We start from the raw sequence: 27,198 nt of genomic DNA on the forward strand, positions 1-27,198 counted from the left end.
TGGGAGCGACCACGTATTTAATTGCCGTGGCCGGCGCGGGGCCGAGCCCTGGTCCTACACGGTAGGACGAACCCAGCTCTGGCGCGGAGAGCCACCGTGTCCCACGCCTTCCTGGCGTCCCCAGGGGGGCTGCGGCCATCGGGGCGGGCGGTGGCGGCTCCAACGACCCCCAAAGCAGCGAATAAATTAGAAAGGATCAAAAAAAAAAAAAAAGCCCTGGGAGATGGGGACGTGGGGACCCTCGTCACCCTGGGCTGGGACATGGGGGTGGCTCAGGGTTGGGATCCTGGCGCCCTGGGCAGGGAGGTGGGGTGGCTTGGGGACACGGGCCCCTCATCGCCCAAGGGAGGGAAATGGGGGCAGCCTGGGGACACGGGGGCCCTCGTCACCCCGGTGGGGGCCAGCCTGGGGACCCTCATGGCTCAGGGCAAAGAGCCGGGGAAGCAGGGACCCTGCCACCCATGGCAGGAGGACAGGGGTGGCTCGGGGCCCCCCCGCCAGCCGCAGCAAGGGGTGTCCCATGGGTGCCGGGGACCAGGGTGTCCCCGTGTCCCCGGCGGGGGCTCAGGGCCGCCCGGGGGCCGCCGGCACCAGCAGGGGCTTGGGCAGTACGGGGGGCTTCATGGAGAGGGAGCGCTCCAGGGCGCCGGGCCGGGGGCCCCAGGGTGGCCCCCCCGGGGCGCCCAGCGAGTGCATGCGGGTGAGCCCCCGGGCCAGGCCGGGTGGTCTGGCGGGCGTCCCCCCCAGCGAGTGTCTCTGTGCCAAGGGCCGCCGGGGCGGGGGGGGGCTGTCGGGGGGCACGTCCAGCCGTCGGGGTGCCCCGTCACAGGGGGCTGGGGGGAGGCTGGAGAATGGGGCACCCGGCTGCACCCGGTTGGTGAAGGAGCCGGTGCCCGGGGGGGTCACCGGCCACCCCGAGCCCCCCGCCCCATGCAGCCGCTGCAGTAGCTCCTCCAGGGTGGCCTTGGGTGGGGGTCCCGGGCCGGGGGGCTCTGGGCACCCTGGGGTGCCGAGATGGGTGGCCTGGCCGCGCCGGGGCTCCGCCGCCCGCTCCCGGGGCATCTTGGTGGGTGGCTGCGGGGTGGCCTCGGGGGTGGGCAGCTCGGGGGGGTCCCGCAGGCCCCCGGCCCCTCCCTGGGGCGGCAGCAGGGGGTAGAGGCGGGGGGCGGGCGGCTGGGCGGGGGGCCACGGGGCGGCGGGGGGCTCCGGGGGTCCCTTGGGGACAGCGGGGCGGCGGTAGCAGGCCGCCAGCAGCCCGGCGGCCAGGGCACCCAGGGCGAAGGCGCCCAGCACGCAGCCCACCAGCACCGGCACCGGCACCGTCGCCGCGGCCCCCGGCCCAGCCTGACGGACCCCTGTGGGAGCACCCGTCAGCCCACCACGCACGCGGGGGGCCCAGCCCCCCCCGGGGTCCCTCCTGGTCCCTGGGGCCCCTCTCCCACCCCTGGGGTCCCTTCCTGGTCCCTGGGGTCCCCCCACCCCAGGGTCCCTCTTATGTCCCTGGGGTCCCCCCACCCCGGGTTCTTCTCCTGTCCCCAGGGTCCCTCCTGGTGCCCAGGGTCCCTCTTCCACCCCCTGGGGTCCCTCTCCTGTCCCTGGGGTCCCTCTCTCACCCTTGGGGTCCCTCCCTCACCGCGGGGTCCCTCCTGCTCCCTGAGGTCCCCCTCCCGTCCCCAGGGTCCCTCCTGGTCTCTGGGATCCCTCTCCCATCCCTGGGGTCCCTCTCCTGTCCCTGGGGGTCCCTTCCTGGCCCCTGGGGTCCCCCCCATCCCTGGGGTCCCTCCCCGGTCCTTGGGATCCCTCTCTCCTGTCCCTGGGGTCCCCCCACCCCTGGGATCCTTTCCCGTCCCAGGGGTCCCTCCTAGTCCCTGGGTCCCTCCCGTGTCCCTCCCTGGTCCCCAGGGTCCCTCCCAGTGGGTGTCCAGGGGGGACAGACGGGGTGTCACTGACCATGGGCCAAGTCCCTGTCCCCGTCACCGTCCCCCGCAGCTGGCGCATCTGTGAGAGCAGAGTGGGGTTGGGCCAGGCCACCCACGTCCCCTGGGGCACCTGTGTCCCCCCAATGTCCTCCACATCCTCCGGTGTCACCCACGTGTCCCAGGGCCCCCAGTGTCGCCCTGGTGCCACCTGCATCCCCCCGTGACCTCATGTCCCCAGAAGTTCCCATGGTGACCCTCTATGTCCCCGAATATTCCCATGTCCCCAATGCCCCCCAGTGTCCCCCATGTCCCCCACGTGTCCCCCCTTCACCTTGGCAGGTCCCAGTGATCCCAGGGGATCCCTCCATGTCCTGCTCGAAGCCGCTCCTGGGGCACACAGGGGGGGACGTCACCCACTGTCCCCAGCGTCCCCATCGCGCGAGGAAGGGACCCAGGAGATTGCGGCGGGGGGGGAACCCCCAGGGAAGGCCACCGCGGGGGACACTTACGGGAGGTCCTCGGAGAAGGGGACGCAGCCCCCGGGGGGCAGCCAGACGCAGTAGGGGTCACGGGCGGCCAGGCAGCTCCTGCGCGGGGGGACCCAGGCGGGCGGGTGCCGGAGCTGCCCTCGCACCCCCCCGTGCCCTCGCACGCCCCCGCACCCCCCCGGCCCTCGCACCCCCTGTGCCTTTGCACCCCCCCATGCCCTCGCACCCCCTGTGCCTTTGCACCCCCCCATGCCCTCGCACCCCCCTGCACACCCACGGCCCTCGCATGCCCCTGCGCCCCCCCGTGCCCTCGCACCCCTTGTGCCCTCGCACGCCCCCGCACGCCCCGTGCACCCCCCGCTCACCTGCGGCAGGCGCCGTGCCGGGCGCAGCGGCTCAGGGGCAGACGCACCAGGCACCCGGCGAAGGCGACGTAGAGCTCCCGGCCCGGCGGGTGCAGCTCCAGCCCCAGCACCCGGCTGGCGCCCCGCGGCCCCCGGCACCTGCAGCCCCCATAGCACCCATCGTGACTGCACCCCACCCCAGCACCCACAGCCTCACGGCACCCGGCAGCACCCCGCAGTGCCTGCCAGCACCCTGCAGCTCCGTGGCACCTACCAGCACCCCATGGCACCCGCCAGCAGCCCATGGCACCCACCAGCACCCCATGGCACCCGCCAGCAGCCCATGGCACCCACCAGCACCCCATGGCACCCGCCAGCACCCCATGGCACCCACATGGCCCTGCAGCACCTGGATGGCCCCATCAGCACCCTACGGTACCTGCATGACCCTATGGCACCCACCAGCTCCCCATGGCACCCATGTGGCCCCCCCAGCACCCATCAATGCCCCGTGGCACCCACATCGCCCCCCCAGCACCCATACAGCACCCACACCACCGCTGCACCCATCAGTGCCCTCTGCCTCTGAGCACCCATCAGCACCCATGGCCCCCACGAGCCCCCCAGCACCACCAGCACCCACAGCCCCACGGTGCCCTGAGCCCCCCAGCACCCATGGCCCCCACGAGCCCCCCAGCACCACCAGCACCCACAGCCCCACGGTGCCCTGAGCCCCCCAGCACCCATGGCCCCCACAAGCCCCCCAGCACCACCAGCACCCACAGCCCCACGGTGCCCTGAGCCCCCCAGCACCCCCCAGCACCCCCCAGCACCCCCAGCCCCGGGCACCCAGCGCCTGGCACTCACCTCCCGGGGTCGTAGAGGCTGATCTCCTCCAGCAGCAGCGTCTCGGAGCCGGCATCCCCGGTGTCGCCAGGCTCCCGGCTGTCACCGGGTGCCGGGGTGCCCCCGGGGTGCCGGCTGGCCCCGGGGTGCCGCGCGGCTGCCAGGACCTTCAGCACCCGCCCGTCCTCGGCGCCCAGGAAGAGCACGGTCTGGTTCCCCCGCGGCCCCGCGCCCGCGTCCACCGCCAGCTGCGTCAGCCTGCACCCAGCGCACCCTCGCACCCGCCTCGCACGGGGCCTCGCACGCGGCTCTGCAGCCGCTCGCACGCCCTCGCACCGGGGTCTCGCATGCCCGTGCACCAGGGCTTCGCGCTGGCCTGCGCCGGGGCTTTGCACACCCTTGCGGGGGACCTTGCAACGGGGCCTGGCACGCTGCTGCGGGCCCTGGCACCCGGGTCTTACGCACCCTCACGTGGCCTCGCACCAGGGCTTTGCCCCGGGGCCTCGCACACCCCCGCGCGTCTCGCACACCACGGCCTCGCGCACCCTTGCACAGGAGCCTTGCACGAGGACCCTCCCCACCCCGCAGCACCCACAGGACCGGCTGCACCCTCACCTCCCCGCACACCCGCACCCTCCTCGCACGAGCCGCCCCCTGTCCCATCCCCGAGGCCACCCGTCCCCGAGGCCACCCTGTCCCCGAGGCCACCCGTCCCCCCGCCGGGGCGCACCTGGTGCCGGTGCGGGTGAAGAGGGGCCGCCCGCCGGCGGGTGCCACGGCGCCGTGCAGCAGCGGGTGCTCCTTGGCGAAGGCCAACGTCTCGTCGGGGAAGTCCCCGGAGGTGACGACGCCGGCGGCCGGTCCCATCCCGGCGCAGCAGCCCGGCCTGCGGCACAGCCGGCGTGGGGACCCAGGCCTCCGGGCGGCCGCCGCGCCCCGGGGGGACCCAGGCGTCGGGTGCGGGGAGGGGGTACCTGGGCCGGGGCACCCTGTCCTCGGGCACCGGGGTCCAGGTGCCGGCGGCGCCGCGGGGCTCGGCGAAGGGTCCCTCGAACGCCCGCTCCACGTCCGCCAGGTAGAAGGCGCAGACGGCCGAGCCGGGGATGCTGTGATGGCGGCAGGGGGTGGCACCGGCGCCGGGGACACCCCTGTCCCCTCCCGGGGCTGCCAGGTCAGCCTTGGTTTGGCCAGCGCCCCTCCGTGTCCCTCTTGGTCCCCGCTGTGTCCCCACGCCCTGTGTCTGCGTCCCTCTGTCCTGTCCCACTGTGTCCCCATGTCCCCCTGTGAGTCCGTCCCCACGTCCCCCCCTCCTGTGTCCCCATGTCCCCGTGTGAGCGCATCCCCATGTCCCCATCTCCCGTGTCCCCCCCTCCTGTGTCCCCATGTCCCCGTGTGAGCGCATCCCCATGTCTGTCCCTCCTGTGTCCCCATCTCCTGTGTCCCCATGTCCCCATGTGAGTGCATCCCCATGTCCCCATCTCCCGTGTCCCCGTGTCCCCATGTGAGCGCATCCCCATGTCCCCATCTCCCGTGTCCCCATGTCCCTGTGTGAGCGCATCCCCATGTCTGTCCCTCCCGTGTCCCCATCTCCCGTGTCCCCAGGTCCCTGCCCACGTCCCCCCATGCCGGGCTCCCCTGCCCTACAGCCCCACGTCCCCTTGGCCACCCCCGTCCGCAGGCTCACGTCCCCCATGAGCCCGGGTCCCCCCGTCACCGTGTCCCCGCGTCCCCGCCGCCGTGCCTGTTGGGCTGGGTGCCGAAGAGGGCGAGGACAGCGGGGCGCCCGTGCAGGGCCCGGGGGGGCGTCACCGCCTCCAGGACGTCGAAGTAGAAGATGGCGTCCCCGGGGACGGCGCACTGCAGCCGCACCTTCAGGAAGGACGTCCAGCGCCGCTCCAGCACCCGCGGGGAGCCCCCTCGGTCGTTGCGGCACACCCGCGCCACCCGCGCCACCGCCACCTGCGCCGGCACCCGCGGGCGTCAGCACCCAGGGACCCACGGGCATTGGCACCGGGGCACCCAGGGGTGTCAGCACCCAGGGACCCACGGGCATTGCCACACAGGCACCCAGGGGTGTCAGCACATGGGCACCCGCGGGTGTCAGCACCCAGGGACCCACGGGCATTGGCACACAGGCACCCAGGGGTGTCAGCACATGGGCACCCATGGGTGTCAGCACCCAGGACCCATGGGCATTGGCACCGGGGCACCCAGGGGTGTCAGCACATGGGCACCCGCGGGTGTCAGCACCCAGGGACCCGTGGGCATTGGCACCGGGGCACCCAGGGGTGTCAGCACCCAGGGACCCGTGGGCATTGGCACTCAGGCACCCATGGGCATCGGCACTGTCACCCAGGCAGCCAGGGGCATTGGCACCTTGGGCTGGCACCCATGGGCATCAGTCACCATGGGCTGGCACCCAGGAGCACTGCAGGCAGCAGCACCCTGGGAGGCACCAGCACCCAGCCAGACACCCCGGTGAGGGGCACTGGGGTCTCCCCTGCCTTGATGCCAGGGGGATGGGCACCCCGGTGCCACCACGGCCCCGCGCCCCCGTGCCCACCTTGCCCAGGGCGCTGAGCTCCACGGCGACCTCCCTGAAGAAGAAGTAGACGTAGGGGCCGTAGGGCAGCGCCTGGACGAAGTGGGGTTCTGGGGGGGCCGGGGGGCCGTCAGCCCCCGCTGCCTCCTGTCCCTGTCCCCCACCCCGGTGCCCACCCCCTCCCCTGCCCCCTCCACCCCTCTATGGCCCCACAGCCCTGTACCCCCAGATCACAGCCCAGGCCCCCCACAGCCCCCCCATACACCCCTGCCCCATGCCCCCGTACACCCGTACCCCCCGCCCTGTCCCCATCAACCCCGTGCACTGGTACCCCTCCATGCCAGCCCCTTACACACCCGTACCCCTCTCCCCACCCCACAGCCCCCCCCAGACCCGCACCCCTCCATGCCAGCCCCATACACCCGTACCCCTCTCCCCACCCCACAGCCCCCCCCAGACCCGCACCCCTCCATGCCAGCCCCATACACCCGTACCCCTCTCCCCACCCCACAGCCCTCCCAGACCCGCACCCCTCCATGCCAGCCCCATACACACCCGTACCCCTCTCCCCACCCCACAGCCCCCCCCAGACCCGCACCCCTCTCCCCCAGCCCCATACACCCGTACCCCTCTCCCCACCCCACAGCCCCCCCCAGCCCCGCACCCCTCTCCCCCAGCCCCATACACCCGTACCCCTCTCCCCACCCCACAGCCCCCCGCAGCCCCGCACCCCTCTCCCCCAGCCCCATACACCCGTACCCCTCTGCCCGGCCCCATCACCCCCCCAAACCCGCGCCCCCCAGCCCATGCCCCCCGCACCCCCAGTCGGTGGGGTACCCTGCAGCCAGCGGGAGCTGTACTTGAGGGTGCGCAGGGGGGGGCGGCCGGGGCTGAGGCTGCGGTAGATCACCGCGTCACTTGCCTGGAAGTCGGCCACCGTGGCCGAGTACAGGCTGCCGTCTGGGGCGGGGGGACACCAGCGTCAGCCCTGTCCCCACCCTGGGGACCCCGTCCCTCCCCCCCTCCAGCACCCACCGACGAAGAGGGCGACGACGCTCTGCTTGGTGTCGAAGGGGCACCGGGCCTGGCCGCTCACCTCCTCGCCCTCCTGCGCCAGGCTGCTCACCTGGGGGGGTGGGTGAGGTGCTGAGACCCCCCCACGCTCATCACAGCCCCCCTGCACCCTCCCACTGCCCCCAGCCCTGGTGCGGAGCCGCTGAGGACCCCCACACTCGTCACACCTCTGGGCACTGCCCTGCTGTGCTCCGCAGTGGGGGCTGAGACCCCCCACACTCATCACACCTGCCCCCCCCCCATGCTCCCTGGCAGGGCTGAGACCCCCCCCCAACTGGTGACACCCCCCGTGCTCCCTGGCAGAGGCTGAGCCCCCCCACTGGTGACACCCCCCGTGCTCCCCGGCAGAGGCTGAGCCCCCCCCAGGGACACCCCCCGTGCTCCCCGGCAGAGGCTGAGCCCCCCCCAGGGACACCCCCCGTGCTCCCCGGCAGAGGCTGAGCCCCCCCGGGGACACCCTCGCCCCCCGGCTCCCCCACCTGGTAGGTGCGGCAGAGGGGGCTGAAGGCGTTGGTGCCGCAGGCCAGCAGGGTGCCGCCGTCGCGGGGCACCAGCACCCTGATGTAGTTGTGGCACTCGTCCTGCGCGGGGACACGGGGGGACACGGGGGGACACGGGGGGCCCTGGCGTCACCACCTCCCCCTGCCCAGCGCCCCGTTTGCCCCATCCCTTCCATCCCCTGTAACCTGCACCCCCAAACCTGTACCCCCCATGTCCACCCGTACCCCCATGCCCTGTACCCCGGTGCCCCAACACCATGTACCCCCCACCCCTATATGCTGCACCCCCTCCCCTGTACCCCCATACTCCATACCCTGTACCCCCCTACCCCGTACCCCATACCCTGTACCCCTACACCCCCATACCCTGCACCCCCATACCCTGTGCCCTTGTATCCCCATCGCACGTACCCCCACACCTTGTACCCCCATACTGCCATACCTCCTCTACCATACACCCCACACCCTGTGCCCCCCGTACCCCCACACCCCTGTACCCCATTAACCCTGTCCCCCCACACCCCCGTACCCCCACACCCCTGTACCCCCTTAACCCTGTCCCCCCGTACCCCCGTACCCCCACACCCCTGTACCCCATTAACCCTGTCCCCCCGTACCCCCGTACCCCCACACCCCTGTCCCCCACACCCGCACCCCCATACCTGCAGCCGGCCCCGCATGGCGCAGTTCTCCCTGTCCCGCGTCTCCCAGGCGAGGTGCTGCCGGGCGAGAGGGGGGTGGGCACGGGGACCCCCCACCCCGGCCCCCCGTGTCCCCAGGGCCGGCGGCCCCCCCTTACCCGCTGGGGGTACAGCGTCCCCTCCTCCTGCCCCAGGTCGAAGGCGTAGATGTGGTCCCTGGGGGGGTGACAGCCGAGCTTGGACGAGCTTGTGCAAGCACAGCCAAGTACGCACAAGCGTGCACAAGCGTGCACAAGCGTGCACACAGAGGAGCATGCACAAGTGCACACAAGCACAGCCAAGCACGCACAAGTGCGCACAAGCGTGCACAAGCACGCACAAGCGTGCACACAGAGGAGCACGCACAAGTGCGCACAAGTGCGCACAAGCACAGCCAAGCACGCACAAGTGCGCACAAGCATGCACAAGCACAGCCAAGCACGCACAAGTGCGCACAAGTGCGCACAAGCACAGCCAAGCACGCACAAGTGCGCACAAGCATGCACAAGCACAGCCAAGCACGCACAAGTGCGCACAAGTGCGCACAAGCACAGCCAAGCACGCACAAGTGTGCACAAGCGTGCACAAGACGCACAAGCGTGCACAAGCACACAGGAGCGTGCACAAGCACGCACAAGACACACAAGAGTGCACAAGCACAGAGGAGCATGCAGAAGCGTGCAGAAGTGCGCACAAGCACACAGGAGTGTGCACAAGTACAGCCAAGCACGCACAAGCGTGCACAAGCACAGAGGAGCGTGCAGAAGCGCGCACAAGCACACACAAGCACGCACAAGCACGCACAAGCGCGCACAAGCACGCACAAGCACAGCCCAGCACGCACAAGCGTGCACAAGCACACATAAGCGTGCACAAGCACAGCCAAGCACACACAAGCATGCACAAGCACACACAAGCACACACAAGCACGCACAAGCACACACAAGCGTGCACAAGCACACACAAGCACACACAAGCACACACAAGCATGCACAAGCGTGCACAAGCACACAGGACTGTGCACAAGCACACACAAGCGTGCACAAGCACACAGGACTGTGCACAAGCACACACAAGCGCGCACAAGCGTGCACAAGCACACAGGACTGTGCACAAGCACACACAAGCACACACAAGCACACACAAGCACAGCCCAGCGCGCACAAGCGCGCACAAGCGCGCAGAAGCCCCCGAGCGGAGGCCCCGCTCACCGGGCGGCGACCAGGAGGGAGCCGTTGAGGCGCAGCATGCGCTGGAAGTCGAGGCCGAGCTGGGCCGTGGCGTTGTCCCCCCGAAGGCCGCCGAAGCGGGGGTAGGCGGCGGTGGCTGCGGGGACGGGGGGACGCGGTGACACCCCGCCGGGCCCCCAGGCCCCGGTCACCCCCCCCGGCACCCCCCGCTCACCTGCCAGCCCCACGGTGCTGCGTGGCACCAGGTCCCGCGGGAAGGACGGTGCCACCCCCCCAGGGGCGAGGAGGAGGAGGACGAAGGGCAGTGGGACCCCCGGCATCGTCGCGGGTGCCCGGAGGGAACGTGGGGCTGGGGGTGACCCCCCCCGGGCTGCCAGGGGCTGATCTCAGCGGGGGGAAACTGAGGCACGGGGCGGGGGGCAGAGGGCAGCCCGGAGGGGAGCGTGGGGACAGCGCGGACGTGCGCCCCGAGTGCAGGGACGGTGCTCCCAGTGCCTCCTCCCAGTGTCCCCAGTACCTCCTCTCGGTGGTCCCAGTGCTCCCGCTCCAGCGTCCCTGTACCTCCATCCCAGTGTCCCCAGTGCCCCCTCCCAGTGTCCCCTGTACTCCCACCCCGGTGTCCCCAGTGTCCCCCTCCCAGTGGTCCCAGTGCCCCCATTTCAGTGTCCCCAGTGCCCCTGCTCCAATGCGCCTGTCCCAACGTCCCCAGTACCCCCACCCCAGTGTCCCCAGTGCTCCCAGTGCCCCGGTAACTGCTGCCAGCAGCGCCGGGACGCCACGCACACCCGCACCCACTGACACCCCCCCACGCGGCACAACACGCCCCCCGCACACCCAGCCCCGCGCAACACCCGCACCCGCGCCCGGCTCCACAGCACCCGCCTGCACCCTCACAGCACCCCAAAACACCCCACAACACCCCACCTACACCCCACAACACCCCAACAGCACCCTCACAACACCCCACTACAACACCCCACCGACAGCCCGCCACAGCACCCCACCTACACCCCACAACACCCTCACAACACCCCAAGTACTCCCCACAACACCCCAAAACCACCCCCCTCCAACACTTCACCGACCCCTTTCCAACACCCCACCGACCCCCCGCCCCAACGCCCCACTTACACCCCACAACACCCCATCTACACCCCACAACACCCCAACTACACCCGTCACAACCCACGCTCCCCCCCCCGCCGCCCCGACCCCTCCGCTCTCGGTACCGGCTCCGCTCCCCGAACGGTCCCGAACGGCCCCGAGCGGCCCCGAACGGTCCCGATCGGACCCGAACGGCCCCGAGCGGCCCCGAGCGGCTCCGCCCCGGAACGGGCCGGGACCGGCCGGCGGCCGGAGCGGGGCCGGGGGCGGGACCGGGGACCCCCGTGGGACAACCCCACCCGAGACACCCTATAGATAGTCGTTAATGCCCGTTAATGAGATGATCCTCATTAGCTGCTGAGGGCTGGGGGGAGAAGGGAGGTGGCTTACACACGCGTGTGCACACACGCGTGGGAGCGGGCACAGCCCTGCGCCCGGCGGGGTGGACGCGCGTGGGTGCTTGCACGCGCGTGTGCGCGGCCCCGTCCCGGCGGGGCGTCCCCCGCCGGGACGGGGCCGCGCACACGCGCGTGCAAGCACCCACGCCGCCGGCCTCCGTGTCTGTGCCCACGCGTGTGCACACGCCCACGCCCACAGACGTGCACGCGGGTGGATGCACGCGTGACGCAGGACCACACACAGGTACGGAGACCCTTGCACACACGTGTGCAACGGGGGCTGGCTGTCACGTCTGTCCCCCTCCCGAGGGGGACCTGTCACCTCTCCTGCACCAGCGTGTGGCCATTTGCATGCAGCTGGCCCAGTGGGGACTGGGAGCTACTGGGAGCTACTGGGAGCACTGGGCTCTCCCCCAGGTGCCACTCAGGCTCCGGTCCCCAAGTGTCCCCAGCCTCCCCCGGGGCGGGGACAGGGGACCCTGGGGACAACCCGGGGGACTGGGTGGCCCTGGGGGTGCTGGGGGACCCTGGGGAGACCCGCGAGGCTCTGGGGTGGGGGGCCCCAGGGGGTCCCAAGGGTGCGGGCACAGGGTGACACCTGGTGGCACCGCGTGGTGTGGCACCTAGGTCCCCTGGGTGACCTGGGGGGGGGGGGACGACAGTGTCCCCGGGTGGGTGCCCGCAGCCCTAGGGGCATGACTGTGTCCCTGAGGGGTGACAGCATCTCCAGGGGGTGAAAATGTCCCCAGCAGGATGACGCTGGCTGTCCCCAGGGGGGGTGTCCATGTCCCTGAGGGGATGACCATGTCCCTGAGTGGATGACCATGTCCCCAAGGAGAATGACTGCATCCCCAGGGGGGTTAACCGTGTCCCCAGGACTGTGACCATGTCCCTGGGGGGGCAATCATGTCCCCAGCGGGGTGTCCATGTCACCGGGGGGGTGACTGTGTCCCCAGGGGGGGTGACAAACAGGCAGAGCCAGGTGACAGTGCTCCATTTTATTTACAGGCTCTTGGGGTGGGGGGTGACCGTCCCCATCCCCTGGGGGTCCAGGCACTGGCACGGGGGGGCTAGAGGGGGGCCCCACCTGGGGAGTCCCACCCCCCTAAGCCCCCCACAAGAGCAAAGACGTACAAATAAATACAACCAGAGGAAAAACATCAGCTGGTAGATCTGTCCCAGTACCTCCCAGTGCCTCCCAGTAGCCCTGCGAGAAGGCTGGCTCTGCACCCAGGCATTGGGTGTCCCTGAAGCGGGACAGGCCCCTTGAAGGAGACGGGGAGGGACAACATGTGTCCCCCCCAAAATCCCTGTGTCCCCTCCAGTATCCCCTGGCTGGGGCTGGGTGCTGGGGGAGTCCCGGCGTCCCCGTCACCGTGGGGTGGGAGTCACGGTGGCATGTCCCCGGTGTCCCCGGCGTCACAGCGTGAAGATCTCGTCCTCGGCGTCACGGAGGGCGGCCGCCCGCGGGGTCCTGGTGAGGGGCCGGGGGCCGAGGCGGGGGCCGCGGGGGGCCGGCGGGTCCCTGGCATCAGGGCTCCGGGTGCCTTTGGCCTCGGCCATGCTGCAGGGGACACAGCGGGTGACACTGAGGGGTGGCCCGGCCACCTGCCCACCCACCCTGCAGCCAAAAGCCCCCATTTTGCCCCAAAAGGGGAGGCGGGACGGGTGCGCTCACCCCGTGCTGCCGGCGCGGAGCCGTTGTGCCGCCGCTGCCGCCTTGGAGCGCCCGATCTCGGCGTCGAGCTGTCGCAGGAAATCGGTGGCCGAGAGATCGTGGCGGGACGGGACTGGGGAGGCCGGGGCATCCCCCGAGGGGCCGGGCACGTCCTCGTCCTTGTCCCCGTGGCAGGGTGCCCCCGGCTGCACCGGCGCGGGGATGAGGAGGGTGGGCTTGAGGAAGATGGTGTCCGAGGTGTAGAGGCGGTTGGCGCGCTTGATCTGCTCCATCTGCCGGGGACGGGATGGGGACCGGGATGGGGACGGGACGGGATGGGGACAGCGGTGGGACGGGGACAAGAATGGGGAGAGGATGAGGGTGGGGACCGGGACAAGGGCAGGGACGGGACGGGGACAGGGACGGGGGACCGGACAGCGTGGGGACAGCCCTAGGGACAGGGTGGGTGAGGGAAGGGGACGGGGGCAGGGATGGCCCCACGGGGACCGCGGGGCTGCCGGGGGACGCCGGGGTCGTCCTGCCGCCCCGCCCCGGGGATCCTGCCCCACACCGCCCCGCGGCCACCCCCGACCCTGGATGTCCCCCCCGCCTTGCCCCCCGGCCCCGGTGGCCGCTCACCGTCACCCCGTAGCGCAGCGCCAGCCCCGGCAGCGTGTCCCCGGGCTCCAGGCGGTGCTCCCGGGCGGAGGCCCCCGCTCCCCCGCTTCCCGCCGCCATGGCGGGACGGCCCCGCCCGGCCCGGGGACCGGCCCAGGGCCCCGGCCGCCGCTCACCGGGGCGGGCTCGGCCCCGCCACCGCCCCCGGGCGCCCCCGGGCCCCGGTGAGGCCGGAGACGCCTGGCCCGGCCCGACCGCCCTCGCGGAGGCCTCTGGGACTTGTAGTCCGGGACCGTGGGGTCCCCGCGGACCCCTTGGGCAGCCCCGCCGCCACCCCCCCTCCCCGCCCGTGGTCCTCCCCATCCCTCCGGCCCCTGCCCCTGCCCACGGCCCCCGCCCCCGGAGGGGGCTCTGCCGCCCACTCCCCGCGAGGGACGGCGCCGCGGAACTACAACTCCCGTCATGCCGCGGGGCTGCGGCCGCCTGGCGGCACGGCGGGCCCGCCCGCCCCGCCCCTCGCGTTCTCTAATTGGTCGCCCTCCCGCGCGCGGCCTGCTGGGAAAAGCCACCCGGAAGCTGGGTGGCAGAGGGGGTCGGTTCCCATAGTAACCGCGGGCCGGCGCCGGGGCCGCCATGTCCTTCAAGCGGGAGGGGGACGACCCCGGTCAGCTGGGGGTGCTGCAGGTGGGTCCCGCCCCCCCCAGGGCGCCCCCAACCCACCCCCTGGGCCCCCTAACCCCGGCCCCGACCTCCCCACATACCGCCCTTGCCCTGGCCTTCCTCCTCCCGGTTCCCCCCAGCCCTTCCCGCTCCTCCCTGCCTGAAACTACCCCTCCTGCCCGCCGTCCTCCCTGCCTGCAAATGCTCCCCTGGCCGCCCAATTCACCCTCACCCCTGCCCTCTCTTGTCCCCCCGGGTTCCCTCCCAGCGCCCCATATACCCACCTTGGCCCAGGCCGCTCCTCAAAACTGCCCCCTTCCTCCCCCTCAACCTGCCGCCAGCCCCCAAACCGCCCCCTCCCCAGGCTTGACACCCCAGTTTCCCCACCCACCCTCCCTTGCTCCCTCAGAGGGGGGTCCCCAGGGTGCCAAGGTTTCGTGGCCTAAGGGGGGACAGGGCTGGGGGCAAGGGCAGGTTCCCAGTGGCACAAACTGGGGGCAGACCCCCCCTCTGGCAGCAGGCACGGGGGGGACAAGCGCTCACCCGGCCCCCTCGGCCTCTCCCAGAAAAGACGTGTCGCGGACCTGTTGGCCAACTACATCCCCGAGGACGAGGCGCTGCTGCTGAGGAGCGGGAGGTGAGCGAGACCCCTGAGGACAGCCCCCCGCCTCTGGCCACTTGCGGGGTCCTGACGGCAGCTTTTCCCCCCCCTTGGCACAGGTACGCCTGCACGGTGTGTGCCCACCGCCCCGTCTTCGACACGCTGGATGTGCTGACAGTCCACAGGGCCGGCAAGAAGCACACGGGCAGTAAGTGGGGGGCCGGCAGGGGGGTGGGCTGTGCCGAGCGAGCGCGTCCCCCCGTCCCCTTCGCTCTCTTCCAGGCCTGCAGCGCTTCTACGGCAGGAAGCGCTCGCTCCAGAACGCGGCCCAGAAGCGGCGGCACGAGGAGGAGGTGCAGGCAGAGGAGGCAGGCGCGCAGGTTGGTGCGGATGCCCCTTCCTCACCCCGCCGGACCCCCCGGCCAGGCCCCCTGAGCTCTGTCCCCTCTCCCCAGGGCTCCCCGGCCCCTCTTCTGGCACGGACGAGGAGGATCGCCCGGAGCGCTCTGCTGAAAGCTGCTCCCTACAGCAGCTGCTGCCGGAGGACGGGGTAAGACCTTTGGTTTCGCTGCTGGAGGGCAGGGGAAAGCTCTGGGCTTCCCAGGAGGGACCGGCGGTGCCGTGGCTTCACCGCCATCAGGCGTTTGTGGCACAAGGCCCTGACTCCTTCTCCCGTCGCAGGGCAGAGGGAAGCAGCTCGCGAGCTGGCGCGATGCAGACGGAGCCGAGTGCCGCCCCGACGCCTCCAGAGCCGTCATGGAAGGGTGGAGAAGCCGTGGACACCAGCCCTGCAGCCATGCTGCCGGGGCACCGCGGCAGGCGAGCGGGTAAGAGCCGGCCGGTGGTGCGGGGGCTGCGCCCGCACTGGTGGGGCAGGACGCCCGGGCTCTCAGCCGGGGCTTTCCCGTTTCTGCGGGTCCCGCCAGCCCCTCTCTGCCCTCCCAGGCGCACCGAAGGCGGCTCCAGCCCGGACGCAGCGAGGCGGCAAAGGAAAAGCCTCATCGTCGGCCCTGAGCCAGCCTGAAACCCTCAGCCCCGAGAGACGCCGGGCCCTGGAGCGATACCTGCAGCTGCGGAGGTGAGTCTTGGCCCCGTTGGCGCGGGGAACCCCGTAACGAGCCGCCTCTCACTCCGTCCGTCTGTCTGTCCGTCCGTCCCCAGCGCCGGCTGGATCCAGGACCGTTCCGGCAAGTGGGTGAAGGACGAGAATGCCGAATTCGACTCCGACGAGGACGAGCCGCCGGCGCTGCTGCCGGCCTGAGGCCCCCCTCTGCCCCACCGGTCCCCACGGGGACGGCCCCCCCAGGCTGTCCCCAAGCCCCGCCGTTAATAGAGGCAGCTGGAGAGGACGGAGGTGTCTGAGCCGTTGGGGCGGGTCCCGGGGGGGTCCCAGCGTTTTGCCACCCTGGGGTGCTCAACCTGGTGCCTTTTCAGGGTGTTCCCAGCGCCCTGCGAGCGCTGCCAACCTCGGTGTGGGTCTCGGCCCGTCCCCGCTCCGTCCCCTCCTGTCCCTGGCCCAAGTCACGCTCATTTTCTCGCACGCTGGCAGCTGCCTGCGGGTCGTGGCCTTTCGGGGTGGTGGTGCCGGGTTCCCCCCTCCTGCTCGGCCCCGGCAGCTGTCCCAGTGCTTCGGAAAGCGCCCGGCCATGCCGCCCTCCCCCTGCCTCAGTTTCCCCCCCCTCCTTTTCCTCCCAGCCTTTGGGTGCCTGTGGGTGCTCCCACATCGGGGGGGCACCCATGGGACTGTTTTTTAAAGGGCTGAGCCGGCATCCACGCCCCTGGGGCAGCACCCACCCCCCACCCAAGGGTCTCTCTGGGCCTCGGGGCCGGATCCTGTCCGTGGGGGGTGCTCCCTGGCAGCGCTGCCCGGGGTGATGTTACCCCTGGGCACCGGGATTTACCCGCTCGCGCCTATAAATAGGTGGTGGGACCTATAAATAGGCCCTGCGCCCCCCCCACCCGCCTCACGGGGCTGCGGGTGCCGGCCTCCGAGGGGATCCAGGCATCCGGCTCGGCCCCCGTGGATTAACGGCCGGAGGCTAACGGGGGCCTCGAGCCCCGCAAGACGGGGGGGTGCCCCCGCTGCCTCCCCGGCGGCGTTACCCTCCCTCAGCCCATCCCTACGGTCCCGATTCCGGCCCCCGTGCGCGCAGATCCGGCCCCGGGACGCATCCGAGCGGATCCCGAAGCCGCGTCTCTCCGTCGTCTTTATTTACAGCGGCCCCGGGCCGCAGGAGCCGGGGCTCGTTCGTGCCGGGGGGCCGTTAGGTTTTCTTCTGCTTGCGACCTGGGGGCAGGGGAAAGAGGGGGATGGTCAGGGCCAGGACCCCCCACCCCGGTTCCTGCCCCGGGCGGGGGCGCGGGGGACACTCACGGAGCTCGTTGTTGTTGGTGATGGCGATGGCGGCGCGGGCGCGGGGGCCCTGCTGCGTGAAGTGGTAGCCGAAGCGCACGACGGAGGGGCACTGCTCCAGCATGGTGGCCATCTCCATCTCCACCGTGTCGCCCAGCCGCTGGCACTGCGGGGCCGGGGTGAAACCAGGCACACCGGGAAGTTGGGGACAGCCCTGTCCCCTCCCCGGGCCACCCATGGGTGCCCGTCCCTACCTGGTTGTCCACCTTGAGCTCGCTCAGGGTGGCGTTGTGGTACATGGCCTTGATGATGCTCATCATGCCGGCGCTGGTGATGAAGTTGGATTCGATGTTGAGGCTCTGCAGGGTCTTGTTCTCCATCAGCATCTCGGCCACGGCCTGCGTGTCACCTCAGGGTGTCACCTCAGGGTGTCACCCACCCCTCTGGCTTGTCCTGGGCCACCGATGCCCCAGGTGACGGTGGAAAAGCCACCGTCACCTGGGCTTGCTGGTGCCCAGGATGGAACTGGGGGCAGGGGACTGTGTCCCCTCCCTGTCTGGGGACGTGTGGGGACATGGGGGACTCGGGGCTGGGACTCACGCTGGCCACGGGGTCATTGCTGCGGGTGGCTACCAGGCTGAGCTTCTTGACGTGGGTGTTGGTTTTCATGGCCTCGCAGATGGCCTTGAGCGTGGAGACGGGAATGTCCTGCGGCAGGGGGACATGGGTGTCACCAAGGGGATGGGGACATCCCCGAGGAGATGTGGGTGTCAGCAAGGGGACCTAAGTGGCATCGAGGGGGTGGAGATGTCTCCAAGGGTAGAGGGACATCCTCGAGAGGGTGCTGGATGTCACGCAAGGGATGTAAGCGGCACTGAAGGGATGTGGGATGTCACCAAGGGGACATGGATGCTCCTGGATGAGGACGAGCACCCTGGGGTGCCCTGGAGCCACTCCGGGATGGGGACAAACACCCCAGGGATGACCCAAGACAGGGACCAACCCTGCAGGGACGAGCAGCACGCTGGGACAGGGTGACCAAGCCTCATGGGGACACCCCAGGGTGGGACCCATCACCCTGGCACCATCCTGGCCAGGGAGGAGCACCCAGGGACACCCTGGGGACACCCTGGGGGCCACAGGGATGCATGGCAACCAGCACCTTGGGGTGCCCTGGAGACACCCTGGGATAGGGACCAGCCCCATGGGGACACCCCAGGATGGGGATTGGCACCCCAGGACCAGGACTGGCACCTTGGGGACACCCTGGGGACACCTTGGGGACACTGCCAGCAGGTCCCTCACCTTGATGTTGTTGAGGTTGACGTCCTCCAGAGCCCCGTCGTTGGCCTGGATCTGCCGCAGCGTCTCCTCCACGTTGGTGGGGTTCGGGGGCTCATCCGGCACCGGCTTGTACGTGTCGGGCTTCACCACGCCTGGGGCACACACGCGTGTGCGCAGGGACATGCGTGACCGCGCGCGGGGATACGGACGCGCGGGGACACGTGCGTTTGCACACGTGCGTGGGGTCACCACGGGGAATCCCGGAGGGGTTCTGGTCCCCAAATTCCCCCCGAACAGCCCCGTGGCCTCCGTGTCCCCTGTCCCGGGGGGGCGTGTCCCCGTGTCCCCTGTCCCGGGGGGGCGTGTCCCCGTGTCCCCGTGTCCCCAAGGCACTCACTGTTGATGCCCTCCGTGTTGGAGATGGTCCCGCTGCAGATCGCGTCGTAGTACTGCTTGTTGCTCATCAGCGTGTACATGCCCAGGATGGCTGCGGGGCCGGGGGGGTCAGCGAGTACCCCAGGACCCCCCCGGTCCCCTCGTGCCCCCCAGGGGTGGCCGCAGCTCCCCCAGCCCTGCCCGGGGGGGGCCGGGGAAGCCGTGGGGAGCGGGTGGGCCGGGGGCCAGCGGTGAAAGCCGAGCGCGGGGGCCTGGCACTGCTTTTAGCCGGGCCCTGGCGGGGACCCAGGGGGGCGGGGGGGGGCCTGGCACATGCGTGGCAGCGGGGAGCACGGGCGTGACACGGGGCCGGGCAGGCGTGCAACATGCTGGCCCCATGCAACATGCTTCCCCCCCCCATGCAACGTGTTCCCCCCGTGCAACGCTGCGGTGCGACGTGCTGCCCCCACGTGAAGCTGCTGTGGGACCCGCTACCCCCGTGCGAGGCTGCGGTGCGACGTGGCAGCCCCATGCGAGGCTGCGGTGCGACGTGGCAGCCCCATGCGAGGCTGCAATGTGATGTGGCAGCTTCATGCGAGGCTGTGGTGCAACAAGGCAGCCCCGTGTGAGGCTGCGGTGCAATGCAGCAGCCCCGTGCAATGTTGTGGTGCGACGTGGCTGCCCTGTGCGAGGCTGCGGTGCAACGTGGCAGCCCCATGCGAGGTTGCGATGCAATGTGGCAGCCCCGTGCAAGGCTATGGTGTGATGCAGCAGCTCCGTGCGAGGCTGCAATGTGATGTGGCGGCCTCGTGCGAGGCTGTGGTGCAACAAGGCAGCCCTGTGTGAGGCTGCGGTGCAAGGCAGCAGCCCCATGCAATGTTGTGGTGCAACGTGGCAGCCCCATGCGAGGCTGCGGTGCAATGCGGCAGCCCCGTGCAAGGCTGCGGTGCGAGGCGCAGCCCCGTGCGAGACCCACCGGCGATGTCGCACATCTCGGCGTCGGTGGCGTTGGCCAGCGCCTCCTCCAGCTCGGGCTCCAGCGTGATCTGCTCCTCCCGCGGGATCTCCCGCGTCGGGTTCTTGGGCACGAAGGGCTTCCCTGGGCGCGGGGACGCGGGTCGCACCCTGCCCGGCCTCGCGCCAGCCCGGTGACACCGGACGCGGTGGCCCGGTGACGGGGCTGGCAGGGGCACGTGGGGGTGTGGCTGCTGCCGGAGGGTGACCTGGGCTAGGGGTGGCCGTGCCTGGGGGTGGGAGTCCGGGGGGTGGCATCGCCAGGGGGTGACAGTCCGGAGGGGTTTGAGGGACCATACTGGGGGGGATGTTGCCAGGGGCTGGCCACGCTTCGGGGGGACATTGCCAGGGGGTGACATTGCAGGGGGTGGCCATATGGGGGGTGACATTGCCAGGGGGTGGCTGTGCCTGGGTTTGGCAGGGACCCAGCTCGCCCAGGACACCCGAGCCGCTGGCGAGGACCGTTCTGCCGAGCTAAATATACCCAGCGCTGCAGGGCCCTGTCCCCCCTGGTCCCCGCCACGGTCCCCGCCATGTCCCCCCCCGGGTCCCCGCACCTTTCTTCTCGCCGGTGAAGGGCACCAGGTCGTCGCGCTCGCCGGCCTCCAGCGCCTGCTTCTCCAGGTGCTGCAGCAGGGCCTCCCGATCCAGCGGCCCCGTCGGGCTCTTCTGCGTCTGGTCCCGCTGCCGCAGCCCCGCCGGCAGCAGCACGTTCTGGGGACCCACCGTGTCACCCCTGGGGAACCCCGGCAGCCGCGTGGCACCCATCCCGCTCACCGCCCCCCCGCACCGGGACCCACCTCGGGGTCCATCTCCAGCAGCTCCATGTCCAGCTGCGCCAGCTCCTCGGCCGACAGTTCCCGCAGGATCTTGTCCTCGTCGATGTCCCGGTACTTCTCCAGCTCCTGCCGGTAGGACGTCATGGTGGGGGGCCGGGGGGCGGCCTGGGGGGGACGACACGGGGGCTGAGCAGCTGGCGGGAGGCTCCCCGGGGTGGGGGGATGCCCTGCACCGCAAGGGGACCCCCCACACCACAGTGACCCCCCCCATGCCACAGCCTGCAGGGCCCCTTCGTGCCACAGGGCGGTATTGGGTTCCCGCCAGGCTGGGGGGGCTGTGGGGCACCCCAAGGTGGGGGGTCCAGGGTGGTGTGGTTGGGAAGCTCTTGGGGAAACTGAGTCACGCCTCCGAGGTGCTCCCCAGGGCCAGGACCCAGCGTTCCCCCCAGCCTCCCCCACTGCTTGGGGGCAGGCCCCGGTTCAGCAGACCCCCCCCTCCAGCACCCCTTTGCCCCCCAACACGGGTCCCCACCTCCCTGGGGAGGACACGAGTCCCCCGACACCGGGGTCGGGTCCCCACCGAGGAACCGGGTTGAGATTTCCCCCCCGGCACCAGAATCCCCAGGGCTGGGGGGGGACACCCACCCACCCAGTGCCCCCAGGAGGGACCAGACACACCCATGGGTGAGAGCCGGGGGGGCTGCAGAGTGGGGGATCCCTCGGAGTGGGGATCCCTGGCGGACCCAGGGACCCCTGAGCCCATGTCCCTGGGGGTGACGTGCCCCCATCATCCCATGGACCCCCACCCTTGGGCCCCCCACCCCGAGGACCCCCACCCCGGGGCCCTACCTGGCCGCTGGCCGGAGCGGCGGAGCCTGCCTGGGCACGAGCCCCGGTGCTGAGCCAAGGGCTCCGGCCGCGCAGGGCATGAGATCAGCGTTTTATTCTGCGAGCCGGCGGCGGGGAGGGGCGAGATCACATATCCCCGGGCGTTATCGAGCCCTGCCAGCCCCGCGCCGGCTCCACCCCAGCACCCCGGCACGGCGGGGGCACCCCTGGGCGATGGGGGGGCCCCTCGTGACCCGGTGGTTCCCCGTTACCCCTTGGGGTGCCCTGGCCAGCGAGGAGAGGGGAGGCTGGGGGAGAGGCCACAGGGAGAGGCTGAACCTTGTGCCCGGGGCCTCTCAGAGACCCCCGAACCCCCGTCACCCCCACGGGGACATTTTATGCCCCTTCACCCCGAGACCATCTGGGTGACTTGGCTCCCACATGCCCCCCCAGCTCCCAAAATCACATTTGGGGGGGGTGCGTGGGGCTGCCGTCATCAGGGCTCCCGTGGCAGCGCCGCACTGGGAGCGGCAGCACTCGGAACAAACTGCTTGTTTACTGTAGGGTCTCTTGGAAAACAAGGGGTTGTACACACCCTGTGTTTACTGTAGGGTCTCCTGGTGTCGCGGGCCCTGCGCGTTGAATGGAAACGAGAGTCCGCACCCTTGTTGCGCTACTCGGATTTATTTCTTTTTTTATATAAAAAAAGATAGGAGGGAGATAAATAGAGCAACGAACCGCTGCCCACGGGAGCGGGAGCGAGGGGAGGCCTCGACCCGCAGCGGCCACGAGCCCCCGCGGACCCCCGGCGCTCAGGTGGGGGGGACGCTCTGCTTGATGATGATCTTCTGGCGGGTGGGACGGACGTTGGGGTCGGGGCCGGGGGGGGCGGCGGGCCCCAGGGCGGCGGAGGCGGCGGCGCTGGGCAGCCCGTGCGCCGTGATGTATTTCTTGTAGGCCTCCCGGATGATTTTGAAGGCGCGGATGTTGGAGTAGGGGATGTCGGTGATGGGGTCGCGGTAAACGGCCGGTTTGTGGGTGACGGGGCAGATCTCCCGCACCGGCAGCCGCGGCGGTTTCGCTTTGGGGAAGAAGCGCTCGAAGGTTTCGTCGTCGCTGAAGGAGATGAAGGTGCGGGAGCACTTCCCGGCGGAAGCCGGAGCCGGGGCTGGAGCTGCTTCGGCCTGCTGCGGGTCTTGGTCCAGCCTGGAAGAGCCACAATCAGCGCCCGGGAGACCCCCGGGGCGGGGGGGAACCCTGGGGCAGCTCCCAGCGCAGGCAGAGCTGCCACATTTGCTCGAGCCGCCCCCCAGGACTGGAGCGTGGGTCTCGGGGGGCTCCAAGGCGCTGCCCAAAACCCACTTTTCCCTCACCACGACGGAACAGAGCCTAGGGAGGGATCAGGAGTGGGAGCCGGGGTCCGGCTGGGTGCGGTGCGGGGGGAAAAGCCCACCAGGGCCACGCCAAGGTGACCCCAACCTACCCCTCCACGTCCACGTTCTCCTCCTTGCCCGGCTCCGGGACGAGGGGCATGGTGACGGACCAGTACCGGATAACGGGCCCCACGCACTTCCGCTTCTTCTGGACCTGCTTCTTCTTGTCGGCTTCCAGGCGCTCGTAGTTCTCTGGGAAAGCAGGGACAAACCGAGGGGGAGGCTCAGCGCCTCACCGCCAGCCTCACCCCCCGTCCCTGCGCCACCTCGGGGGTCCCTGCGCCCCTTGGCTCACCCAGGGAGCGGAGGTTGATCTCCTCCGTGATCTTGGCCTCCTCCAGCAGCTCCTCCTGCGTCAGAGGCCGGTCGTAGTTGGGGCCGCCCTTCTTACGCTTGGACTGGACCTGCCGCTCCTGGATGCGCAGGAAGGTTTGGCGCGTGTGCTCCGTCGTCGACTGCCGCATGTGCTTCCGACCTGCGGCGGGAGGACGGGGCTGACCCGCGGGCACCGGCCGGCCCGGCTCACCGGGAGCTCTCCCGGAGGGGGCTCGTTTCCAGCCCGTCCCGTCCCGCGCACACTCACTGTCTCCCACGTCATCCTGGAGCTCCAAGGGGACGGATTTCACCTCTCGTGGCTTCTGGGAGCTGCCGGTGGGGACGTCCGACTTCTTGGGGCGAAGGCTCTTGAGGGGCTCCTAGGGGATGGGGCAGAGGACGTGAGAAGGGAGAAAAACTCCCCCCGGCCACGGCTTTGGCCTCGTTTAAACCTCGGCTTTTCCTAAGGGGGAGCCTGTCCGCCCCCCGCGGTGCTGGGCAGGGGAGGCAGGCGCCCCCAGCCCGGTCCCCGGCCGCACCCGGTAGGCCTTGGTGACGACACGGCGGCGGCGCTTGGGCTCGCTCTCGTCCTGGTCGCTGGCGGGTTCCTCGCCCTCGTCGATGTCGAAGTCCGAGTCCACCTCGTCGTCGCTGTCCGACTGGTCGCCCCTGTACTCGTCATCGCCCGACTCCTGCGGGGACCGAGGGGCTGCGTCACCCCCCGGGCTCCCCCCGCCGCAGCCCCGAGCCCCGGTGCTCTCCCGCCCCACGGCAACGGGGCGGGGGGGCTTCTCTAATGGCCGGACGCCCCCTGTCCCCTGCAGTGGCTCCCGCTGCTCGTCCCTTGGCCCCTCCTGCTGCCCCGCAGCCCCCTCCCCGGGGACATCCCCCCCACCCCCAGGGGACACCCTCCTATCCCTCCCCGGGGCTCCCCATCTCCCCCCGGGGCTCCCCATCCACACCTCCCGGGGACCCCCAGACACCCCCCCCGGGACCCCCACGTGCCGGGGACCCCCAGACGTCCCCCCCGGGACCCCCACCTCCCCGTGACCCCCAGACACCCGCCCCCGAGCCCCTCACAGCACCGGGACCCCCCGCGCCCCCAGCTCCAGGGCGCCCCCCCCCCCCCCGGCGTCCCCGCACCTCGGTGAAGCCGCCGTAGGTGGTCTGGTAGAACTCATCCTCCTCCTCGGCCTCCAGCAGCCCCGAGAGCCGGTTACCGGCCGTGCGCCGCGGGGCGCGGCCCTCCGCCAGGCTCATCGCGCCGCCGCCGCGATCGGCGCTCCGCTGCGCGTCCTGCCCGGCCCGCAGCTGCACCGCCAGGCAGGAGAGAGCGAGCGCCGAGCGGCCGATGGCGGCGCGCGCCCCCCGGCGGGCCGGAGGGGGCACTGCCGGGTCCCGCGGGCGGTGGGGGCTCCGCTACGGGGAACCGGGCGGGGGCGGGGGCGGCAAACCGGGGGTGCGGCACCGCGGGGCTCTCAGCCAGGCGTGACGCCGCGCTGGAGCGGGGCCGGCCAGGCACCAGCGTGACGTCACGGGAGCGTGACGCCACCGGAGCATCCCCAACGCCTATCCGCCCGCCGCCGGGCCCTGCCTGGCCTCGGTACGGCCCCGTCGCGCCCCTGGGGAGGGAATATACAAAATGACGTCACCGTGCGACGTCACGGCAACCCGTGCCGTGACGTCACGCGCGCCACGTGCCCCCCGGCTTTGTTTTGGTCGCGCTTGGCCTGTCACGTGTCCCTCACCGCCCTCCGCGCATGCGCCCCGAGGGTTTCCTCCCTCCGCCCCGAGTGGTCGCGTCCGCGAGGGCGAATCCAAATGTGGGGGAGGCAGCCGCCTGGACTGCGCGTGCGCCCTGCCGGCCGGCGCCGCGTGTCCCCCCCCGCCCCGCCCGCGGCCGAATGGTGCGGTCCGTGAGCGGCGGGGCGGCGCCTAGCGAGGAGGGGCGGAGCCAAGCGGGGAGGGGCGCGGGCGCCGCGCGCGAGCCGGCGGCCGCCGCAGGAGGAGGGAGCGCTCCAAGATGGCGTCGGCGGGGCCGGAGTCGGGGGGCAGCAGCGGGAGCAGCGGCGGCCTGGCGGGTACGGGGCTGGGCCCGGCGCCGGCGGAGGGCCGGGGGGTGCGAGGGGCTTTGCGGGGACCGGGTGGTGCGAGGCTGGGGGCTCTGTGGGGGTGGAGGGGGGGCACTGTGAGGCTGAGAGGAGGGCTCTGGGGAGGGGTGTAGTGCTGAGGGGGGCTGTGGGGGTGTGGGGCTGAGGGGGGGCCCTGTGGGGCTTGACAGGCTGGGGTGCGTGGGGCTGAGGAGGGCTCTTCGGGGGTGTAAGGGGAGCAGGGCCGGTAGGAGCCGGGGGCGTGAGAGGCCTGTGGGGTGCGTGGGGCTGGGTGTGTACAGGAAGGGACTCAGGGCCTGGGCCGGGCCCTGCGTGGGGCGAGGAGATGGGCAAACCCGTGGGCCGAGGAAGGGCTCTCGGGGCGGGCCGGGGGTGAGCGTGGGAGGTCGGTCGGTGCTTTGGGGCAGCGCTGTGGGGTGAAGCCAGGGGTGGGGGAGGCCTCTGGGCAGAGCGGGGGGGGGGGGGGATGAGGCTGAGCTCTCTGGAGGGTGTGTGGGAGTGAGCGCTGGAGGGTTATGGGCCGAGGCCCGAGTGGGATGGGCTTCACAGAGCTCAGCTGGCTCCGTGGGGTGGGCTGGGGCTCCGTGGGGTGGGCTGGGGTTGAGCTTTCGCTGGGGGAGGTGGGTGTAGAGCTGGGCTTTTCCTGGGGACGAGGTTGTGGGTGTGTGGCGAGGACCCTCCGGGTATGAATGGGGGCCTGGGGGGCTGGAAACCCCCCTACAAAAGTGTAGTTGGGGAGGGCAGAGGGTCTTGGGGAGGGGGGCCTGGGTTACGTTAGAAGGGGCGCTGCGATGGGGTGGGGGAAGCAGAGGGGTCGGTGCCAGGGGAAACCTGCCTCTCTGTTCCCTCGTATTTCCAGAGCCTGAGCCATGAGTCAGGTTGCCTGCCTTGGGGGTGGCAGTGGGTCCTGGGGCCACGGACTCTGCTACCGGGGGTGCAGAGGGGTGGGGGGAGCCGAAATATCTTGCTTTAGTCAGGACGATGCCGGGGAAGGGGGAGGACAGCATCTCCCTGGCGGAGGCACCCTCTTCTCTGCTGCATCTGGTGTTGGGCAAGGCAAAGGTAGCTCGTCAAAGCCATTTGGCACCTGTGGGAGGCAAGATATTGTGGGAGCGTAAACATCTTCTGGTTAGATTTGTTCTGATGACTAGAATTGGAGCCAGTAAGAGTCAAGGGAAAGGTCTTGAAGTCCTCTGACGGCTGAGAGTTTCTCTTGCTCCACTGATGTAAAACGCCAGCTGAACCAGAAATATGCAGGGTTGGAACTGGGCACCGTCCTCATCCCCGCAGAGGGATAGTAACGAGGGGTGGAAACCTCGTCTGGGATAAAACAGGGCACTTCTGGTTCTTAAACCTGTGACTCTGCCTTTCCGCAGGCCCCAAACCAGCTTCTTCATGCTAGTTTGTGGCTAGAAACCAAAATGACTTTCTCAAAGCCTTGAAATTTGCATTTGGCAAGATCCAGCCATCCTTCCTGAGCTTCCCTGGTAGAGGGTGGCCAGGCTTTTTCTTTGTTATAATGCAACGTGCTGAAGCTTCCCGGTCAGCGTGACAGCACTCGTCACCCAAGTCACAGCAAGGAAAGAAGAAACCCGCGGGACGACGTGCGGCTGAACCTCGAGTTCATTTGGTGCTCTCGGAGTGTTGGTGTTTTGCACCTTAAACCCCGCTGCCTGCTACCCCACTTCTCTTCTAGAAGTATTTAGGGCCAGATTGCTGTGCATCGCTGTAAAATAAATTAACTTAATTATCGCTGCGGCGTTGATGAAGTATCGTCTAGTGGGGATGTCTGTATGTGCTCGATTTTCTGGCTTCTTAGCTGTGCTCTTTGGGCAGTTTTGAAGACAGACCCCCTACGTACCCGCTTTACCTTTGCTCGCAGGCGCGGGGGAAGTCGTACCTGTCGGTCCAATAAAGCCAGTTTTGTGAGGAAGAAGGAAGCGCTTGGGGCTTCATTGGCTGCGGCAGCCGTGGTGCCTCAGCACGGGGGTCCGGGGGCAAGGCCCCTGGGTCTTTTTCTGTTGCTTTGGGGCTTCCTTTGAGATCTTGATCTTCTCCCATCCTTGCCTGTCTTCTGAGCTGAGA

The 27,198-nt window shown here is 70.5% G+C and overlaps 6 protein-coding genes across 9 annotated transcripts in view; 2 read left to right on the forward strand and 4 right to left on the reverse strand.

Moving 5' to 3' along the window:
- Positions 1-425: 425 nt before the first annotated feature.
- On the reverse strand, positions 426-9,973 carry SEMA6C (semaphorin 6C). Its single transcript, XM_075176256.1, has 17 exons — positions 9,798-9,973; positions 9,605-9,719; positions 8,513-8,570; positions 8,376-8,432; positions 7,693-7,794; positions 7,175-7,265; positions 6,977-7,099; positions 6,161-6,249; positions 5,339-5,556; positions 4,572-4,703; positions 4,328-4,483; positions 3,619-3,855; positions 2,773-2,910; positions 2,429-2,506; positions 2,251-2,306; positions 1,951-1,998; positions 426-1,355 (listed from the first exon to the last, which is right to left on the reverse strand). The coding sequence occupies exons 1-17, from the start codon at positions 9,901-9,903 to the stop codon at positions 565-567; spliced, it is 2,595 nt and encodes an 864-aa protein (XP_075032357.1). The 5' UTR covers positions 9,904-9,973; the 3' UTR covers positions 426-564.
- A 2,095-nt stretch (positions 9,974-12,068) lies between these two features.
- Positions 12,069-13,605, reverse strand: LYSMD1 (LysM domain containing 1). The gene is made up of 3 exons (XM_075175894.1): positions 13,382-13,605; positions 12,764-13,035; positions 12,069-12,649 (listed from the first exon to the last, which is right to left on the reverse strand). Exons 1-3 carry the CDS (start codon positions 13,478-13,480, stop codon positions 12,505-12,507), a joined length of 516 nt encoding a protein of 171 aa, XP_075031995.1. The 5' UTR covers positions 13,481-13,605; the 3' UTR covers positions 12,069-12,504.
- A 297-nt stretch (positions 13,606-13,902) lies between these two features.
- On the forward strand, positions 13,903-15,970 carry SCNM1 (sodium channel modifier 1). 3 transcript variants are annotated; one of them, XR_012677636.1, is made up of 8 exons: positions 13,903-14,044; positions 14,541-14,657; positions 14,741-14,829; positions 14,904-15,001; positions 15,077-15,171; positions 15,303-15,448; positions 15,548-15,699; positions 15,783-15,970. XR_012677636.1 is itself a non-coding variant. In XM_075176227.1 (8 exons), exons 1-8 carry the CDS (start codon positions 13,994-13,996, stop codon positions 15,880-15,882), a joined length of 783 nt encoding a protein of 260 aa, XP_075032328.1. In that variant the 5' UTR covers positions 13,903-13,993; the 3' UTR covers positions 15,883-15,970. The 3 variants fall into 3 exon arrangements, 1 of the variants encoding a protein (XP_075032328.1); XR_012677637.1 differs by having other exon boundaries at positions 14,587-14,657; XM_075176227.1 differs by having other exon boundaries at positions 14,587-14,657; positions 15,567-15,699.
- Positions 15,971-16,812: 842 nt separating this feature from the next.
- Positions 16,813-21,392, reverse strand: TMOD4 (tropomodulin 4). Of its 2 annotated transcripts, XM_075176225.1 has the most exons (10): positions 21,276-21,392; positions 20,448-20,591; positions 20,205-20,361; positions 19,610-19,732; positions 18,656-18,745; positions 18,280-18,410; positions 17,575-17,682; positions 17,229-17,372; positions 16,996-17,140; positions 16,813-16,908 (listed from the first exon to the last, which is right to left on the reverse strand). In XM_075176225.1, exons 2-10 carry the CDS (start codon positions 20,568-20,570, stop codon positions 16,886-16,888), a joined length of 1,044 nt encoding a protein of 347 aa, XP_075032326.1. In that variant the 5' UTR covers positions 20,571-20,591; positions 21,276-21,392; the 3' UTR covers positions 16,813-16,885. The 2 variants fall into 2 exon arrangements, with proteins under 2 accessions (XP_075032326.1, XP_075032327.1); XM_075176226.1 differs by lacking the exon at positions 18,656-18,745.
- Positions 21,393-21,919: 527 nt separating this feature from the next.
- On the reverse strand, positions 21,920-24,307 carry VPS72 (vacuolar protein sorting 72 homolog). Its single transcript, XM_075176224.1, has 6 exons — positions 24,146-24,307; positions 23,542-23,694; positions 23,271-23,382; positions 22,983-23,162; positions 22,738-22,879; positions 21,920-22,460 (listed from the first exon to the last, which is right to left on the reverse strand). Exons 1-6 carry the CDS (start codon positions 24,260-24,262, stop codon positions 22,067-22,069), a joined length of 1,098 nt encoding a protein of 365 aa, XP_075032325.1. The 5' UTR covers positions 24,263-24,307; the 3' UTR covers positions 21,920-22,066.
- Positions 24,308-24,891: 584 nt separating this feature from the next.
- Positions 24,892-27,198, forward strand: part of LOC142094109 (putative PIP5K1A and PSMD4-like protein) — a 36,045-nt gene continuing 33,738 nt past the window's right edge. The window contains exon 1 of the mRNA XM_075175947.1: positions 24,892-25,083. Coding sequence (XP_075032048.1) covers positions 24,907-25,083 — 177 coding nt within the window. The 5' untranslated portion in view covers positions 24,892-24,906. The remainder of the gene's footprint in view (positions 25,084-27,198) is intronic.

The sequence above is a fragment of the Calonectris borealis genome, chromosome 29 (assembly GCF_964195595.1).
Source record: "Calonectris borealis chromosome 29, bCalBor7.hap1.2, whole genome shotgun sequence".
Classification (NCBI taxonomy): domain Eukaryota; kingdom Metazoa; phylum Chordata; class Aves; order Procellariiformes; family Procellariidae; genus Calonectris; species Calonectris borealis.

Excerpts from the sequence above, each read along its gene's own strand:
- SCNM1 (XM_075176227.1), top strand. The coding sequence starts at position 13,994 with ATGTCCTTCAAGCGGGAGGGGGACGACCCCGGTCAGCTGGGGGTGCTG. Across the intron at positions 15,002-15,076 it reads CAGAGGAGGCAGGCGCGCAG|GGCTCCCCGGCCCCTCTTCT; the intron begins GTTGGTGCGGAT and ends CCCTCTCCCCAG. Across the intron at positions 15,449-15,566 it reads GCACCGCGGCAGGCGAGCGG|GCGCACCGAAGGCGGCTCCA; the intron begins GTAAGAGCCGGC and ends CTGCCCTCCCAG.
- SEMA6C (XM_075176256.1), bottom strand. The coding sequence starts at position 9,903 with ATGCCGGGGGTCCCACTGCCCTTCGTCCTCCTCCTCCTCGCCCCTGGG. Across the intron at positions 2,307-2,428 it reads CCCTTCTCCGAGGACCTCCC|GAGCGGCTTCGAGCAGGACA; the intron begins GTAAGTGTCCCC and ends TGTGTGCCCCAG. Across the intron at positions 1,999-2,250 it reads GATCACTGGGACCTGCCAAG|ATGCGCCAGCTGCGGGGGAC; the intron begins GTGAAGGGGGGA and ends CTGCTCTCACAG.
- TMOD4 (XM_075176225.1), bottom strand. The coding sequence starts at position 20,570 with ATGACGTCCTACCGGCAGGAGCTGGAGAAGTACCGGGACATCGACGAG. Across the intron at positions 18,411-18,655 it reads CAACACGGAGGGCATCAACA|GCGTGGTGAAGCCCGACACG; the intron begins GTGAGTGCCTTG and ends TGTGTGCCCCAG. Across the intron at positions 17,683-18,279 it reads TCAACCTCAACAACATCAAG|GACATTCCCGTCTCCACGCT; the intron begins GTGAGGGACCTG and ends CCCCTGCCGCAG.
- VPS72 (XM_075176224.1), bottom strand. The coding sequence starts at position 24,262 with ATGAGCCTGGCGGAGGGCCGCGCCCCGCGGCGCACGGCCGGTAACCGG. Across the intron at positions 23,383-23,541 it reads TCGTCACCAAGGCCTACCGG|GAGCCCCTCAAGAGCCTTCG; the intron begins GTGCGGCCGGGG and ends CCCATCCCCTAG. Across the intron at positions 23,163-23,270 it reads CCAGGATGACGTGGGAGACA|GTCGGAAGCACATGCGGCAG; the intron begins GTGAGTGTGCGC and ends CTCCCGCCGCAG.
- LYSMD1 (XM_075175894.1), bottom strand. The coding sequence starts at position 13,480 with ATGGCGGCGGGAAGCGGGGGAGCGGGGGCCTCCGCCCGGGAGCACCGC. Across the intron at positions 13,036-13,381 it reads CGCTGCGCTACGGGGTGACG|ATGGAGCAGATCAAGCGCGC; the intron begins GTGAGCGGCCAC and ends CGTCCCCGGCAG. Across the intron at positions 12,650-12,763 it reads CTCCGCGCCGGCAGCACGGG|CATGGCCGAGGCCAAAGGCA; the intron begins GTGAGCGCACCC and ends TGTCCCCTGCAG.